At 42.4% G+C, this 18,997-nt stretch overlaps 1 protein-coding gene and 1 long non-coding RNA gene across 12 annotated transcripts in view; both read right to left on the reverse strand.

Annotated features, from left to right (window-relative positions):
* adam15 (ADAM metallopeptidase domain 15) overlaps window positions 1-17,361 on the reverse strand; it is a 29,923-nt gene extending 12,562 nt beyond the window's left edge. For 7 of the 8 annotated variants that reach the window (XM_051399306.1, XM_051399302.1, XM_051399305.1 and 4 more), the window contains exons 1-16: window positions 16,836-17,361; window positions 15,812-15,903; window positions 11,346-11,422; window positions 11,185-11,263; window positions 11,029-11,105; window positions 8,216-8,489; window positions 8,050-8,115; window positions 7,694-7,765; window positions 7,429-7,598; window positions 7,259-7,343; window positions 5,975-6,123; window positions 3,779-3,956; window positions 3,552-3,644; window positions 3,283-3,478; window positions 2,766-2,874; window positions 16-211 (exon numbers count right to left, since the gene is read on the reverse strand). In XM_051399306.1, the coding sequence (XP_051255266.1) occupies window positions 16-211; window positions 2,766-2,874; window positions 3,283-3,478; window positions 3,552-3,644; window positions 3,779-3,956; window positions 5,975-6,123; window positions 7,259-7,343; window positions 7,429-7,598; window positions 7,694-7,765; window positions 8,050-8,115; window positions 8,216-8,489; window positions 11,029-11,105; window positions 11,185-11,263; window positions 11,346-11,422; window positions 15,812-15,903; window positions 16,836-16,989 (2,067 nt within the window). In that variant the 5' untranslated portion in view covers window positions 16,990-17,361. The remainder of the gene's footprint in view (window positions 1-15; window positions 212-2,765; window positions 2,875-3,282; window positions 3,479-3,551; window positions 3,645-3,778; window positions 3,957-5,974; window positions 6,124-7,258; window positions 7,344-7,428; window positions 7,599-7,693; window positions 7,766-8,049; window positions 8,116-8,215; window positions 8,490-11,028; window positions 11,106-11,184; window positions 11,264-11,345; window positions 11,423-15,811; window positions 15,904-16,835) is intronic. The other variant, XM_051399300.1, reaches the window with a different exon arrangement.
* LOC127363000 (uncharacterized) lies at window positions 3,963-5,307 on the reverse strand. 4 transcript variants are annotated; one of them, XR_007884633.1, is made up of 4 exons: window positions 5,057-5,307; window positions 4,842-5,013; window positions 4,756-4,798; window positions 3,963-4,669 (listed from the first exon to the last, which is right to left on the reverse strand). It is a non-coding gene; the product is annotated as an uncharacterized LOC127363000 (long non-coding RNA). The 4 variants fall into 4 exon arrangements; XR_007884632.1 differs by having other exon boundaries at window positions 4,756-5,013; XR_007884631.1 differs by having other exon boundaries at window positions 4,640-4,841; window positions 4,885-5,013.
* Window positions 17,362-18,997: the final 1,636 nt, after the last annotated feature.

Raw genomic sequence — 18,997 nt, forward strand, 5'->3', positions numbered from 1 at the left:
GGGGCGCTCGCTGACCTTGCCGGGGCCGCAGGCGGTGCCCTGGGCCACGGTGGCGGGGTCTGACACATCGTCCCCCAGGTGGAAGAAGGTCCCTCTGCAGACCAGGTCGCTGTGGTTGAAGCGGACCGTGGTGGTGAGGATCTCTGCGTTGGTGCCCAGCAGGGGGCGCTCCCTCCCTCCCTGACACTGGATCCTACCGCAGTACACGTCACTGCAACAGGAAGTGATGTCATTACAGTGGGACAGCTTTCAGCACATGCGAGTGACATCACAGGATTTACTAGGGATGGGAATTGATAAGAATTTAATGATTCCGATTCCTTATCGATTCTCATTGGGTGAGGGAATAAGTACAAATGTGTTTGTATTAACTGGCTTTAATATCTGATCAGAGGACACAGCACAGACTATACACAAACAATGTGCAGCAACATCAGAACAAACCTAACAGTAGGTGAGCCATAGCCTCGGGCAGTGTTTCTCAACCAGTATGCAATGGCACGCTAGAGTGTGCCTCAAAAGATTATCAAGAGTGCTTTAGGATTAGGAAATTGTTAATTTTCACATTAATTGGTTCAGACAAAAAATAAAGGTTTGGCTTTTTAAGCCCAACTTCCATTATGTGCCATAAAAACTAAAAACACAGAGTGAAATAGGGTGGCCATTTCCTTCACATCCAAAAGGAGGACACTTTACATACACAGGGACACACAAGCAGATATTTGTTTGGTATGATCCGGTTTTAAATGTTAATGTTTTTCCAGCAGATTACATAAAGGTGCATACACATACACATAGCTAATAATAAATATACAAGATACAGCTCATGACAACGTGCCCTTCAGATTACACAGGTCTAATAAACATCATACAGAAACTGTTCTTAATGTTTTTATCTGGATGGATAAAGGCTAACGTTCTCTGTCACTGAGAGCTTGATTGACAGCCTGGTGGTAACTTAGCAACTGTGGTGAGCTCCTGTTGGCTAATCAACACATGGCTCATTAGAATATTTAAATTAGCCATGTGATAGGTCAGGACACGAAAATGTAACCAATGAAATTACTTATTTTTAGCCAATAAGTATAATAATTTTTGTGCAGAAAAATGATGATGTCATTTAAAGTGACCTTCGGCATTAATAACAGATGGCGTCCTGTTAGCTCCGCTGTCTCTAGGTAGTAGGGTATCAAACACGCGACAGTCCTGCAAATGAATTGATGCTGTGTGGCCAAATGTTTCTGCATATTGGAGGTAGTTCCCCCTTTGACCAAATGGAAACTTAAAACTATTTCTTTTTTCGTAAATATAACCGAACTTTAGAGCGCTTCTGCCTCGACGCCATGTTCGCTGTGTTTGCAACGAGCGGAATCGTTAAGCGGACGCGCTAACGGTTCCAAGGAATCTATTCACTGGGCACCGGTTCTGAAGAAGAACCAGTTCTCGATTCCCATCACCAGGATTTATACAAAAAGATACAATAATCTCTTTACTGACTGTGTACTGACTGTATACTGACTGTTTACTGACTGTTGACTGACTGTGTACTGACTGTTGACTGTGTACTGACTGTTTACTGACTGTTTACTGACTGTCTACTGACTGTGTACTGACTGTTGACTGACTGTGTACTGACTGTTGACTGTGTACTGACTGTGTACTGACTGTTGACTGACTGTGTACTGACTGTTGACTGACTGTTAACTGACTGTGTACTGACTGTTGACTGACTGTTGACTGTGTACTGAGTGTTGACTGACTGTTGACTGTGTACTGACTGTTTACTGACTGTTGACTGACTGTTTACTGACTGTTGACTGTGTACTGACTGTTTACTGACTGTTTACTGACTGTTGACTGACTGTTGACTGTGTACTGACTGTTTACTGACTGTGTACTGACTGTGTACTGACTGTTTACTGACTGTTGACTGACTGTTGACTGTGTACTGACTGTTGACTGACTGTTGACTGTGTACTGACTGTTGACTGACTGTGTACTGACTGTTAACTGTGTACTGACTGTTAACTGACTGTTTACTGACTGTGTACTGACTGTTGACTGTGTACTGACTGTTGACTGACTGTTTACTGACTGTTTACTGACTGTGTACTGACTGTTGACTGACTGTTGACTGTGTACTGACTGTGTACTTACTGTTGACTGTGTACTGACTGTTGACTGACTGTTTACTGACTGTGTACTGACTGTTGACTGACTGTTGACTGTGTACTGACTGTTTACTAACTGTGTACTGACTGTGTACTGACTGTTGACTGACTGTTGACTGTGTACTGACTGTTGACTGACTGTGTACTGACTGTTGACTGTGTACTGACTGTTGACTGACTGTTGACTGTGTACTGACTGTTGACTGACTGTTGACTGACTGTTGACTGTGTACTGACTGTTGACTGTGTACTGACTGTTAACTGACTGTTTACTGACTGTGTACTGACTGTTGACTGACTGTTGACTGTGTACTGACTGTTGACTGACTGTTGACTGTGTACTGACTGTTGACTGACTGTTGACTGTTTACTGACTGTGTACTGACTGTGTACTGACTGTTGACTGACTGTTGACTGTGTACTGACTGTTGACTGACTGTTTACTGACTGTGTACTGACTGTGTACTGACTGTTGACTGTGTACTGACTGTTTACTGACTGTTTACTGACTGTTTACTGACTGTGTACTGACTGTGTACTGACTGTTTACTGACTGTTGACTGTTGACTGACTGTTGACTGACTGTATACTCACGAGTTTCCACAGGGGATGTAGGATCCGTTGGTCTGCTGACCACAGTTTCCATATTTGTTTCCCTGTTTGTTGACTGAAGAGAAACAGACAGCTGGAGCACTGGTGGCGTCTGAAGAGAGAGACAGTGAGACAGACAGTGAGACAGGCAGGGAGACAGGCAGGGAGACACAGAGACAGACAGTCTTCAGTCTGTATATGGATGATCTGTACAGACTGTGGATGTGTGGGGTGATCCCTGCTGTTAACTGCCCCCTGGTGGTGCAGTTAGAGTGAAGTATAAAATAAAATTAGCCTTTCATGACTTATTTACAACCTGTTTTGTGCTTTTGTTTTGAAAATAGAAACTCAGATTTTATTTGATGTCCTTGTAAAAAAGATGTTTTTCTGGGAGTTTTGTGTGTTTAGGATTATCTGTAAAATAACTGGTTTTATCAGTGGAGTCTGGTGGGCCGTAGTGCCACTGGTTGGTGTTCTGGTGCGACTGCTTGTGTTGGTTCAGTATGAACTGGTGTCTTACTGGGTCCCCACAGCATCTGGCACTGGGTGTGCATGCTGGCGCAGACTCCTCCGTAGCAGAAGGACGCTCCGTCCTCGCAGGGCTCTCCGTTCTGCAGGAAGACGTTGGGCGGGCAGTAAGCGGAGGAGCCGGTGCAGAACTCGGGGAGGTCGCACTCTCCGAGCGGCTCACGACACACTGAACCCGCCGCCCGCAACTGAGGAGGGAGGGAGACATTCAGACAGAGTCCGACAGAAACATGAACATTACCTGTGTGTCTGACCTCTGACCTTGCAGTCGTGGCAGCAGATGCCGTCAGAGGAGCACTGAGCTCCAGGAACCAGCTGACAGGTGGAGGCGTTACAGCAGGGGTCCTCACACTCCTGACCAATCAGAGCACAGCAGCACATCAGCAGAACAGCTCGTAGACATGTGACCTTAAAGATTATTTCATTCTACTAATGCCTGAAATAACAGACAGACAGGTGTACAGGTAGGCAGACAGACAGGTGAGTACCTCCAGCAGGCCGCAGTCACACTCCTCTCCTTTCTCCACGTACAGGTTTCCACAGCGAGGTCCCCCCAGCAGGCGGTCCGGCTGCGGTACGTTGAACAGACACATCCCGCCGCCGTGCAGCAGGCTGACGGACAGATCTGCAGCGCTGCAGCTGCTGAACTGCTGACCCGGCATGAACCTGAGGGTCAAAGGTCACAGGTGGACAGTTTTATCTGCCTCGCTCTTAAAACCTCTAACGCCACCGGCTGTTTCCAGGATCATCGAAACGCTCGCTTGTAAACTCTTCACCTGATCAGTACTGAGCATGTGCAGCTCTCAACGGAGACGAGAGGGAATCCTCAACTACTTCCATCATCACTCTCTGGCTGCATATGCTAACTGTACGAGCTGTTATTAGCTAGTTAGCAGTCCTAAGAGCCGGAAGGACAGAGGGAGTTTACACATTACTAGCGTAGCAGCAGAGGAACCCAGCGGGGAATACTGCCAGGGAGTGGGGCCCGAATGAGCCACAGAACCAGAGCGGGGGAGAGTAGTCAGTAACTGTTAACATTATCCATCATTCATCGTATCAATCAGTCAGCCAGGATTTGTTTTAGTGAAGTTGGGAGTTAGTTTGGCTTTATCTTCATATGCATTTTTGGTGCCAAAAGAAGAAGAAAAGTTTGGCCTCTATATAAAGCACTGACCTATGCCCCGTATCTACAACATTGTAAATGTTCAATCTCCTTGCTGGTTGTTCTGACACACTCAGAATCATTACCGCTTTCTGTTAGAGTATAGAGAATTAAATTATTAAATTAATAACAGAAACGACGAATCAACTAGGATGATTCTGTTCAGGAGTTTACCTGTAGACCTGTATCTGGAGCCTGTTTCTGTTCAGGAGTTTACCTGTAGACCTGTATCTGGAGCCTGATTCTGTTCAGGAGTTTACCTGTAGACCTGTATCTGGAGCCTGATTCTGTTCAGGAGTTTACCTGTAGACCTGTATCTGGAGCCTGTTTCTGTTCAGGAGTTTACCTGTAGACCTGTATCTGGAGCCTGATTCTGTTCAGGAGTTTACCTGTAGACCTGTATCTGGAGCCTGTTTCTGTTCAGGAGTTTACCTGTAGACCTGTATCTGGAGCCTGATTCTGTTCAGGAGTTTACCTGTAGACCTGTATCTGGAGCCTGATTCTGTTCAGGAGTTTACCTGTAGACCTGTATGTGGAGCCTGATTCTGTTCAGGAGTTTACCTGTAGACCTGTATCTGGAGCCTGTTTCTGTTCAGGAGTTTACCTGTAGACCTGTATGTGGAGCCTGATTCTGTTCAGGAGTTTACCTGTAGACCTGTATCTGGAGCCTGATTCTGTTCAGGAGTTTACCTGTAGACCTGTATCTGGAGCCTGTTTCTGTTTCTGGACTTTGGAGTCCTGCCTGCTCCTTATTGGATTTATTTCCTTCCTGTCGACTGCCTTCTGGTTCTGACCTTTGCATGCCTCACTCTCCCGTAAGCCGTTGTGTCTCCATCTCAATTAAATCACTGAACTGCCTGTACGGAAGCCCTGGAGGGAAATATTATTTGTGATGATCATGTTTTTATTTTATATGCCTGTAAAACCAGGTGAAACAAATATTTCAAATGTATATATTTTTTTCATTTTCATAAGAAAAAAAAAATAATTTTAATAAATATTTATTATCATAAATATATATTTAAATATCAAGGTGGGAAAATGTAAACTTATTTATACTTTTATATATTAAATAAAAATTAAATTAAAAAAAATTATCATGAGAAAAAAATCACTTACTTTTAAGGATTAAAAAAATGTAAAACAAAAATTAAAAAAGAAGAATAAAACACTCACTTGCCTTTCCAGGGCTTCCGTACTTGGTCCACTTTGTACTATATCACTACATTAGATCTCACTCTTCATCTCCTTTATATCATACTATAATGTTCCTTCTTTATATTTTTATATTTGATTTATTATTCTAGCTTTGTAAAACTTCTATTATTTCTTTCTTTTACTTTCTAAACTTAAAGTTATTTCTGCTGCAACCGGATTTCCCTGCTGAGGATCAGCAAAGGTTTATCTTGTCTTATCTGAGTACTTTTACGTCTTCTAGCAGTGAACCGATCCGAGGACTCGGCTGCAACCAGGTTACCTTTACTGTCATTATATAATATCATTATAATGTTCTGGTACCGACCCGGTGGAGGGCTCCATGATGCATCCTCCAAGCCGCGCTTCGTTCTGACAGGAGCAGCGGCGCTCGGCGGTGTCGTGACTCATCCCCAGGTTGTGACCGAGCTCATGAGCAACAGTGGAGGCCACGCCCAACACGCTGACCAGGTGGTCCTGAGAGAGAGAGAGAGAGAGAGAGAGAGAGAGAGAGACAGGTTTCAGACTGGCTCACTTCCTGTCAGATAGACTCAAAGGTCCAGTGTGTAACAGTGAGCAGGATCTGTTGTCAGAGATTGAATATAGTATTCATAAGGTCCGATATGTATCCAGATACGTGGGCTACGATACGATCAATACATGGTAATATGGAACAATTCAATACGATGCACTCTGATACAGTTCTTAACATTTGTTTAATTCCATTCTACATTAAAATAAGCTGCTAATCACATATTTTATAAAATACCAGGAATGTATTTTATTTATTTATTTTTGTTTTATGTGTTTGTTGTTTTTCCAGAAGACAAACTTCCTGCAGTGATTAATTCAGTTTTATTTGTATCGGACCAATTCATAACAGAAGTTATCTCAGGACACTTTTCAAATAGAGCAGGTCTAGACTGAACTCTTTAAAACATTATTTACAGAGACCCAACAGTACCACCATGAGCAAGACCTTGGAGACAAGGGCAAGGAAACACTGCCTGTTAAAAGGCAGAAACCTAGGACAGATCCTTCAGCTCTAGGTGGGTGGTCGTCTGTCTCAACCAGTTGGAGCTCAGCTGGCTGGAAATAATTTTTTTTAATATCTGCGTGTTCTTGCTTGTGCTAGCTGTGTTAGCATCCACACATGCGAGGTGTCACCAGGTGAGAGTTAAGATCTGTCCTGTTACTGCTGTCTGACTTTCCTTCCTTCTTATTGAATCCAAAAAAATGTTTTTGTCTTAAACAACCAGTTAAAGCTCCAGTGTAACATTACTGTAATATAATATCCATAGTTATGTTTCATGAGTGTTTAATCAGCTGATAATAAGAACCATTGTGTGTTTGTTACCTTACAATGAGACGTTTTTATCTACAGAGGGAGCGGATCCTCTTCTGGCGGAGTCCGCCATGTTCCTACAGTGGCCCAGAAGGGACAAACCAAACTCTGGATGTAGTTGGGGGCAGTTCACAGCCACTGTAGTTTCTCCCGCACACCTCACAGCCCGCTCTCATTCCCAGGTGTATTCAGTTAGTTGCAATCTGCCACTTTACCACTAGATGGCGCTACAACCTCCACACAGCTCCTTTAGAAATAAAGACTCACCACGTTGACGCCACCCGACCGGTCTCTGGAGCACATGGACGACTGAGACGCCATCCCCACCGTGGTGCCGTCGAACGAGCCGCCCCTGTGAAATCAAAACGAACCCGTGACGATGGCGGCGGATCACAATCACAAGCTGTTACTGAGTTACACGCCGCCGCGGCTCCTACATGACGAGCTGGGCGTTGTCGTGGCGAAGGCGTGGCAGCAGCTCTCTGGTTCTCCACTCAAGAAAGTTGTTGAGGGTGTCGGTGGGACTCTTCTCCACCTGGATCTTATCACGGTCGCTCCAGATCTCCAGACCGGTCAGTGCGACCCGAACGTTCAGAGGACGGTAGAACTGAAACAGACAGAAGAGAAGCGGCTCGGTTCTTCTTCTACGGCAGATTTAAAGTGGCTCACTGTGGCAGGGAGGTCAGAGGTTGCGGCTCTCACCCAGTCCACCTGGTTGGCCACGTCCAGCATGCGGTAGATGATGGTCTTATTGTTCTTCTGGTAGTTCAGAAACTGAAAAACATTAAATTACACAGAGACTCTTTAATTTAGTGCTGCCACCTGGTGTCAGACAGACATTACTGCAGGAAGGTTTCAAACTTTATTTTTATATAATAATCATTTCATGTAGATCGACTCAAATTAACACTGAACACAATCTGTCAGCAGTCCAGGTGCATTGTGGGTAACGTAGGCACCAGGTTTTAGCAAAGAAGAGTTCATTTTGTTTTCTTATCTTCTCAGTGTGACACTAAGAAACCAATCAGCAGGTTAATCAATAAAGGAAACACACTGACCTCCTGGTGATCGGCCACAAGCACCAGTTCGATGTACTTGGTCTCCGACAGGATGTCCCTCTTCTTCTGCAGCAAACAGAGGTCAGAGGTCAACAGAATCAGCAGGAAGTACTACAGTACCCATGAGCCTCAGCTCCTGTTGCTATGGAGACCTGTTCTGTCTTACCCTGTGTGTGTGCGCGGTGCTGTGGATCGGGGGGACGGCGGTGTGAGAGACCCCGCAGCCTCCAGCACTGTCACCCTCCAGAGGGCTGGTGGAGAACAGCAGGTGAACTCCTCCTTCTTCATCTCCTCTTCCTCCTCCTCCTCCTCCGCTCCCTCCGCTCCCGTCTCCTCCACTCCCCCCTCCTGCCCCGCCCTCCTCCTCCCCCCCAGGGTGGCGGTCGTCCTCCTGAGGCTGCAGCTCAAAGCTCAGGGTGGAGTTGATGGCGATGACGCCGCTGCATGAAGAAACAGGATATCACTCAGCCAGAGGTGACCAGGTCCTGAGTCCTAAACCAGGTCCTGAGTCCTAAACCATGTCCCGAGTCCTAAACCAGGTCCCGAGTCCTAAACCAGGTCCCGAGTCCTAAACCAGGTCCCGAGTCCTAAACCAGGTCCCGAGTCCTAAACCAGGTCCCAAGTCCTAACCAGCAGATCATCATCTAGTTTTAGATAATAACCGCACAGCTACAGCCTTCATGAAGAGGCACTTTAACAAGCTGTTAATTGGTCACTAACACCTGAAGGTGGAGGTCAGTGGTTCCCAACCCCCACTAGGGGTCGCCAAATCTCTGAACTTGGTTCACTTTCTTAAAGAAAATTAAAGTGTCTAATAGAACAATGAGAAGAAAACAGTGAATCTGAAGCCTAATACGTCCGTATGATTGTTGATCATTTTATGATTGAAATGATAAACATATACATAATACAGAGAATAATAATAAAAGTTCCCTTAACAGGAAATAATCTGCTCAGAATTCATCCAAATCTCTGGTTTTACACAAACTTCCTTTAGTTACTGAGTTCACTGTTTGTGTTCATTGTTCAGTTTATAATATAAAATAAAATATCCATAAAATATGTGAGTGAGTAGTAAGGTTATTGTTACTCCTCAGTAACCATGTGTTTGATTATTCATGTAAAGATTACTATAATAACTATCATAATGCAGTGACACACATATTCACTGAAGACAGAACCAAACTAAAGCTCGTTAAACAAGGTCATTAATCACACACAGTTTTTATTTATAGTCCGGAGAACAAAGCTGAACTAAAGTGTGTGTTCTCATTGGATACGCTCTCATTAATCCGACCTGATGAATAAACACGTTGATAATCCTGTGGACAGAGGTCTCTGTGTCCCCGCTCTGAACCCCACAAACTGGACCTGGTTCTGATCACGTGAGCTGATAAACGAACCCACTGATCCTCCTGCTGCAGGTCACACTCCGCGCTGCAGGAGGTCAGAGGTCACTTGCACTGATCCGGATCAGGTTTAACCTGCGGAGGAACGCTGTTTTCTGCTGAGGTCGACCCACAAACACAAAGACCTGAAACACAGTAAATCCTGGAGCAACCGGATTGGAGGTTTTTAGGTTTAACAGATTTATGTTCCTTCGACTGTTGTTGGAGATGAAAATGTTTTTCTCTCACTTTGAATACGTCACAAGAACGACTCGACACAACAAATCCTTTCAGAAACACATCATTTAAAACCCAGTGGTACAGTAGAAACAGCACACTGTGATTATTACCACAGATATATATACAGCACATTATAATGCAGTTTGATTCATTAACCTTCAGTAAACTCGCTGTATCTCCTGTATGTTTTATATTCTACTGAATGAACACAGGAAGTTGGTGGAAACCAGAGATTTGATTCATTCCTGTGAATATTGATCAGAGATGAGTTCTTCTGTATTTTTAACAATCAGACAGACTTAATATTCTTCTTCTCTGACAGATTCACTGACGTTGGACTGTTGTCTTCAGGGTTCACAGTCTTTATAAGAAATCTATTTCCAGGAGTGACATACAGGACAGCACTCGCTCACAGTCATATCATCTATCGGTAGGTCTCCCCTTTTATTCCTCCTTGTTCAATGATGCAGATTAAAGCTGATATGTATCACGATTCAAGGCGATTTAAAGTATCTACATACATACGCAGGTTGGAATTGAACCCGAGCCGCGGCAGTAAGGACTACAGACGCTCTACCAGCTGAGCTACCGTACAAATTATTATTCTGTTTTTTAAAGATGAAAAACTAAATTAGAAATGTACCGTGAAACTTCCAATAAAAGCAGTGTCCCTAATAGACGCAGGTCTCTTTTAAAAGCCTGGTGTGGCAACACGTTTTGCCAAATAAACGTCTCCAATAGAGGCCTGGTCTGGATTTTATAGAAATTATCTTGATGTATAAAACCTCTTAAAATCCACCGGGTCGCCTGCTTGAGCGAGTTTTAAGTCGTTTCAATCTCCTACACAAATATAAATGTTTAAACTTCTGTCAGTATGTACATAATGAACATCATTAGATCAGTTAGATTCTCCACAATTCAATCGTTCACTATATTTTACGAAAACTATAGACACCAAAGTATAAAGTTAATTCATTCTCAATTACCGGTAACACGGTAAACAAGAGAGACGGAAAAAAACCTCTGAAGCATGATAATCATCATGTTAGTTGTCAAATTTGCTGAACAAAACTCAAGAGAAGCAGAAGTTAGAGTTTAGTTTAGTTTAGTTTTGTGCTAAAGGAATTAAAGGCCTGTCCCAAATAAAGGCCTGTCCCAAATAGAGGCCTGTCCCCAATAAAGGCAGGGGGAGTTCAGTGAGTTCAGGGCTATTATTAGAAGTTTTACGGTAATTATCATAAGGAAACAGCTTCCGTATAAAAACTGACCAAAAGTTTTAAATGATGAATATTTGATGACAGAATGATCAATAAATAAATCAATAACATTGATCAGAGGGTGTTGTACTGACCGCAGTCCGGAGCAGGTGCTCAGAGCCACTCTGGACTGAGGGAAGCCTCGAACGCTGCCGTGGTAATAACAGTGAGTCTGCACACAAACACACATCTGTTCAAACATCTGTCACAGCTGGAAGCAGACACAGGCGGCGGTGCGTTCACTGACTCACCACAGGGTCGGCTCGCACGGACACCCCGGTGCCGTTGGGCAGGTAGTAGAAGACGTTGGGCGGTTTGGGCAGCAGGTCGCTGCGGAGAGAGAGACAAACACGTCACATCACACACTTTATATTCCTGTTGCGTTCAATGTCACACTGGGAATCAGACTCACTGGTTCTTCTCCAGGTCCAGCAGGAAGAGTCGTCCGGCGACCTCCAGTCCACACTGCAGCCGGTCGGGGTGACCGTCCTGGAAACACACAGAACTAATAATTGAATATGTGAGTAATCTACGACTGTCAGGGCCAGACTAAGATAATTTTTTTTGGGGGGGGGAAATTACGAGAATAAAGTCGTAATGTTACAAGATGAAACATAAAAAATGTTTATTCTCGTAATTTCCCCCCAAAAAAAACCGTCGTAGTAATCGGACCAGTGTGGAGGATTTAGTTGTTTTGTCCGTTCGAGGCTACCGTACAAACATGGCAGAGATATCAATGTGTGTTTTCTGTCTGTGTGTTCAGTTTTAAACAAACAGGATTCCTTCAGTGTTCATGGTTCAGGAGGTTTCTACCGATTATCCACAGAGGTCTCCTCCTCTCCAACACAAACAGACCCGCTGATTAAAACCCACTGAATAAAGCAGTTCCACCTTAAACACACTGAATAAAGCAGTTCCACCTTAAACACACTGAATAAAGCAGTTCCACCTTAACAATCACTGCTTCTCCCACGCTGTTGGACAGACAAAGGACGTCCCGGAGGGGCTGCGAGCCGAGCTGCTGCTAACGTTAGCTCAGCTTGTTTCTCTGATAACTTAAGATCCAGACGTCCGATGACTAAAATCCTTCATCCGGTTCAAATCTAGAGTTAAAAAGCACCAAGATCTAAACAGTGGATGGTAACAATGTGGCTTCAGACTGGAAGTATTGGGAATCTGCTAGTTTGTTGTTGGGAGTTTCCGTCTGACTGACACCTGCCTGGGAAGCTGTGCTAGCGGTTTTTTATGTGAATAAATGTGTTGATTCAAAAGTTGTGTCTGCAAACGTCTCTTCGACTCTTGTTACCATATTTGAGGCTTTCATACATTTAATGTGGCAGCTAAAGTCTTTCTGAGGCCCTGAGGAGCTCCATGTGGACCGGGTCTTTGTGTCTTTGTGGGTCAGCGGGACCTCAATGATCCAGGAAATCAGGATCTCCGTCCACACCTCTGCAGTCCGAACCCGGTTTTTATTCCCTTCCTCTTTCTGAGTGCATCCTTTCTCCAATCAGAGCTTCCTGCCCGTTAATGGAGCTGCTCTTTGAAGGAGGAGACCCTTCCTGTCCAACGCCTCCTCGCTTTCTCCTCGCCACTCGGCAGGAAGTCAGGGTGTGTGTGTGTGTGTGTGTGTGCTTCCTTTAAACATCCTCCACGTTTCTTTCACACACAAACTTCAAACATATGAAAGATTTTAACAGTTCAAGACAAAGTTTATGAGCAAACAGTTCATGCCTCATGAACAACGGAGAAAGTTTCTGACTTACACTGCAGCTAAAACTGATAATCAATAATCAATCAATGTGTATTAACTGTGTATTAGTGTGTCTGTTTGTGTTCAGTGTTTGATATTATATATATATTATATATATTCAGGGTGGACTGTTCCTTTGAAGGAGTTCCCCTCTGGGGGCTGTTGGTTTGCTCCACCCTCTGTACTTTGTCCTGGGGCAGGTCGAACCATTGTGCAGCAGGATGGGTGGGGGGACGGCGACAGCTGAGTCATGTTGAGGTCAGCTGGGTGGGTCCAACTGAAGCTGGAGGGGGTTTTCTTATATTTTCTGACCTTCTATCGACCAGATGAATCATTGATTAATTATAACTGTCAGATCAATAATGATTATTACATAAGTTTATTGAGATATTTTTAATCAATTCTGTCTGTATTATGTATTTATATCATTGATCACCAGAATACACTGTATCTTTATGGATTATTGATCAGTATACACTGTATCTTTATTGATTATTGATCAGTATACACTGTATCTTTATGGATGATATTGATCAGTATACACTGTATCTTTATGGATTATTGATCAGTATACACTGTATCTGTATGGATTATTGATCAGTATACACTGTGTCTTTATGGATGATATTGATCAGTATACACTGTATCTTTATGGATGATATTGATCAGTGTACACTGTATCTTTATGGATGATATTGATCAGTATACACTGTATCTTTATGGATGATATTGATCAGTATACACTGTATCTTTATGGATGATATTGATCAGTATACACTGTATCTTTATGGATGATATTGATCCTGTATTGACAGTCAGACTGTGGACATATGACGGCCTTTAGCTCGTGTTTCTAGAGTTACGTGTTGTTACGAACACGTTAGGAATTGTTAAAATGTGATATTTCTTAAAGGGAGTTTGGTGCAGGGAGCTTTTAGTTGGATTCAAACTGCTGATATGGATCATTGTTAACGTTTAGTCTCCACTACAGAAACACTAGCTAACTGCTGAAGGCTGATCAGGTTGATTGATGCTTTAATAATGGGAGTATTGATTACTGATTATCAGTTAATTGGACTTCTTTTCTAATAACTGACTTTCCTAATTAAACACAATGTTCTTAATAACTCCTGTTTGTTTAATTAGTGTTTGGCCTCCTGTTGCTGACCAGTCACATTAGAGACTTAAAGATTACAGACAGGAAGTAGCTCTCTCTCTCTCTCTCTCTCTGTGTTTTCCTCACACCTCTCTCTCTGTCTCTCGCCCACTTTCACCATCTGTTAACACCCTCTCTCTCCCTCCTCCTCCACTACATGTTGCTCTCTCTCTCTGTACGGTGAGGTCATGTCTGACGCTGGGCGAGGCTCAGAGCCGTAGACCACAACAGAGGAAGAGAAGAGTTAGAAAAAGAGGAAGAGAGTTTGTTACTGCTGCTTCCTCCAGATGTGACACAATCTGAGGATAAACATCATCTTGTCTCCGTCAGTGTTTGATTTAGCTTTATTTAGTTCAACACACCCACTATATCTTTCAGTTATCTGGCTTCACGGCCGCAATGCCCCGAAAACAAACAGCTCCTCGTTAGACTACAGGAGACGCAGCGAATCAACTCAGTTTCCCAGAGTCTGATCACCCTGGCAACCAACAGAAGACGCTCAGAAAGCTAACGTTAGCGTCAACGAGATCTGAGCATCTCGTTAGCATGGCAGCTAACACAGTCGGTCCCTGGCTGCTCTACATCACCGCTGTCCTCGTTTCCTCCGGCTGGCTGGGTGGAGTCAGGGTGTGTGTGTGCGGACAGGAAATGATCTCAGAGCTTCTGTCAGCTGCACAGGAAGTACCCCCCCCCCAGAGTTCCTGCAGGAAGCTCCTGGTGAAAACTGTCAACGCTCCAACTTCCTCTCTCTGTCTCGTTCCACAGAAACACACGACTGACTGCCTCCGTCTGACGGTCCTCGCTGCCAGCTGCTGTCCACATCAGGGTCCTGCTGGGTCCAGTTGGGTCCAGTTGGGTCCAGTTGGGTCCTGCTGGGTCCTGTTGGGTCCAGTTGGGTCCAGTTGGGTTCAGTTGGGTCCAGTTGGGTCCTGTTGGGTCCTGTAGGGTCCAGTTGGGTCCAGTTGGGTTCAGTTGGGTCCAGTTGGGTCCAGTTGGGTCCTGCTGGGTCCTGTTGGGTCCAGTTGGGTTCAGTTGGGTCCTGTTTGGTTCAGTTGGGTCCTGTTGGGTCCTGTAGGGTCCAGTTGGGTTCAGTTGGGTTCAGTTGGGTTCAGTTGGTTCCTGCTGGGTCCTGTTGGGTCCAGTTGGGTTCAGTTGGGTCCTGTTTGGTTCAGTTGGGTCCTGCTGGGTCCAGTTGGGTCCTGTTGGGTCCAGTTGGGTCCAGTTGGGTCCAGTTGGGTTCAGTTGGTTCCTGCTGGGTCCTGTTGGGTCCAGTTGGGTCCAGTTGGGTCCAGTTGGGTTCAGTTGGGTCCAGTTGGGTTCAGTTGGGTCCAGTTGGGTCCAGTTGGGTTCAGGTACTTTGGTACTTTACTCATAACAGAAATATGATTGAAGTTGTAAAATATAAACTGCTCTCTCTACCGCAGTGATCGTAGACTGTGAACTACGAACCAAACTAATTCTGATTCTGTGACCTCCGTCCGACCGCTCTGCTCGCCGTCCTCCATTACTCCTCGTTGTCACGTACAATGTTAGAAACTGCCCGAGCACCACTTCCTGTACCATCGGCGACAAGGTCCAACAGTCAACTCCCACCCGTCCCAAACATCCAGTGAACAAACAAACCAGATTGAGCTCAGACCACTGACACCAGTTAGAGACCAGTAATAAAAACTCACCACCAACAGTTATAAACCAGTTATACACCAGTTATAAACCAGTGATAAACCATTAAAAAACCCATTAATAAACCAGTTATAAACTATAATACACCAATAACAACCAGTAATAACAGTTATAAACAGTAATACACCAGTTATAAACCAGTAATAAACAGTAATAAACCAGTTATAAACCAGTTATAAATCATTAATAAACCAGTAATAAACCAGTTATAAACCAGTAATAAACCAATAATAAACCAGTAACCAACAGCTTTTATCCCAGTGACCTTTGACCTGTTGGAGGTTCTGACCTGCAGAGCTTCAGTGAGGCTCCTCCTCTTTCCGTCCACCAAGAAGAACGGACGGGTTTTCTCCAGCAGGGGGCGCCGGCGCCGGTCCACACCTGAGGACACAAACTGGGTGAACTGGGAGCGATACGTCTGTATGCTAACATTAGAGCTAACTGAGTGTGTAGCTAACGGCCTGTAGTTAGTTATTATTATATTATATTATATTCTATATTATATTATATTATTATATTATATTATTATATTATATATTATATTATTTTATATATTATTATATTATATATTATATTATATATTATATTATGTTATATTATATATTATATTATATATTATATTATTATATATACTATTATATATTATATTATTATATATTATATAATATTATATATTATATTATTATATTATTATATTATATTATTATATTTTATTATTATATATTAAATTATTATATATTATTATTATATATTATATTAAAAATTATATATTATATATTATATATTATATTATTATATATTATTATTATATATTATATTATTATATATTATATATTATATTATTATATATTATATTATATATTATATTATTATATATATTATTATATATTATATTATTATATATATATTATATATTATTATATATTATTATTATATTATATATTATATTATTATATATATTATTATATATTATATTATTATATATTATATTATTATATTATATATTATATATTATAATTTATATAAAGGCTTTAAACTGGTTTCTAAATCCTGAAAATGTTTATTATTTTAAATTATTGAAATAATCAGATTAGTCAGTTACCATGGCAAGGAGCCAAGCATTCAATGGGGTCAAAGGTCACACACACTTTATGTGTCACCTCCTCCAGCAGGAGCAGATCAATCAATGATTATAGATTTAATATCGATTATACTGGATATTATTATTTAATAATAAAATTAATTTAAAAAACTTCCGTACTTTGATGATTAGTTCACAATGATGTCATCTACCGTCAGTCCGTTAACGTTACCTGTCCCGGTGGCGGTCCGGCCGTCGGTCCCGTCCGTCAGTCCGTCCGCAGCCAGAACCGCTCGGTCCGGCGGTGCGTTCAGGGTCCTGGCGGCAGTGAACACAGCACGGCCGCTGAGCAGCAGCAGCAGCAGCGGCGCGGCGGCTCCGCTCATCCTCTCCGCGGTACCGGTACCGGTAACCGGCAACAGGTCGCTGTGTAAGTGTGTGTGTGTACTGTCCCGTTACCTCACCGTGTCTGAGCACCGGGAGAGGCTCCAGAGAAACTCCATGGTGCTTCTGGTTCCGGTAACATCCACAGAAAGCGGCGGTCCGAGCCGCCGCGGGATCGAACCTCCGGCGGCCCAGTGGCCGTTATCTGTTTCTGGCGGCAAAAAGTCCCGTTAACCCCGAGCGGAGTGAGTCGGTGCTGTTCGTTCGGACCCCGGACAGCTCGGTTTATCCGACCCGGGAGGCCTTAAAGCGGGTCATTACCGGAGGACACCGGACGACCCGGGTTTATACCGGGAGCTACCACATACGTCATTTAGCTGCGTTAAGCTGACGCGAGCTAGCGACAGACTGACCGGAAGCATTCAGTCTTCAAAATAAAAGGCAGTTAGCGACCGTTATTATGAATCAATCAAATTTATTTATTGATCTTATTTTTTGCATTTACGTTTGATTTATTGATTCTAAGCTTACTAATTTAAATTAATAAATATATATTTAAACGAGTTTTTATTTAAGGATAAAAAATGTTGCAATAATGTATAGTAATGAAAATAATCAATGATTAATAATAATTCATAAATGAAATTAAATAAATAACTCTTATTTTTATTTTTGGTGTATTTATTCTGATGTGTTGTATGTTGAGCTGCTGTAATATGTGGAATGAATTAAGTTGAATTATCTCTAATAATTTCATTGTAATTTAACTTTCTTTCCAATATTATCAAAATGGTAAACTTTAAAAACTAAAACTAAACTTTAACAAGGTCGTTTATTTTATTTTTGCATCCTTTTTTAATGTGCTTACTAATTTCCCTGTCTTATAAAATAAATAGAATTGTGTAATTTCCTTGTTTTATGTTGTTTTATGTTGTTTATATAAAATGTTGTAATGTTTATATATTGTTCTCTATGAAATTCAGCTCATTAAATGGATTTTATTTTGAAAACACGTCACCGGATGCAGTTTTTACACGAGGCTTCACACACACACACACACACACACACACACACACACACAGTGAGGTTTAACTCCTTACTGCCTCCTTGAAGCTTCTGTATTGATTTGTATGATTATAGTTTACGTCGAGCTGTTGGGGGCGGGGCCACAGAGCTGTCAATCACATTGACTGATCGATCAGGTGTGTGCACATAGGAGGGGTCTGATGCTGCTCTCAATGAACAAACACAAAATAAACTCAAATAAACAACCCAGTAAACAGTCAGTATAAACATAAACAACAACAATAACGTCTGTAAACAAACAGAAGGAGGCTGAAATAAATATTTACATGTTTAAGAGGTTTTGTGGATCTGACAGATGATACAGAGTTTATAATATAATGATAATAATATAATATATATATAGTATATATGTATATATAGTGTGCACCGTACATACACACACACTGTATACAGCAGACACTCACAGCTCTGTAGCGCCTCCCAGAGGGCAGAAGGTGGAACAGGTAACAGAGTTCATTAGTAGTAATAATAACTTTGATATATAAAATATAATGAAATATAAACATATAAATGCTGCAGTAGAACAATAAGAGCGGAAACTATAAAACTATAAAACACAATCAGAATAAAAAGAATCTTCATTTGTTGAATTTATTCTCTTATCATTGATTAATATAAACTGTCAATGCTGTAAACAACAACAGGTCCTGGAACGTCTCTGAATGTTAATGTTAAGGATTAATCTGAAAGAAAGAACTCTTGTAAATAACTGCGTATTGATTATTGATTGATCCTTTATGTCATTCTGAGTCTGAGCAGCATGAAGGAACCACAGACGTTACTCTCAGTATTCAGCCTTGTGTTGTTGTTGATTATTGTCCCTTCCTGCAGTCTGGAGGACAATATAAACAACAACAGATAAACAACAACCCATAAATTGGAGAATCGTCGGGGCGGAGGGTTGAGGAGAAAATACAACATTAA

Source organism: Dicentrarchus labrax, unplaced genomic scaffold, assembly GCF_905237075.1.
Source record: "Dicentrarchus labrax unplaced genomic scaffold, dlabrax2021, whole genome shotgun sequence".
Taxonomy (NCBI): domain Eukaryota; kingdom Metazoa; phylum Chordata; class Actinopteri; family Moronidae; genus Dicentrarchus; species Dicentrarchus labrax.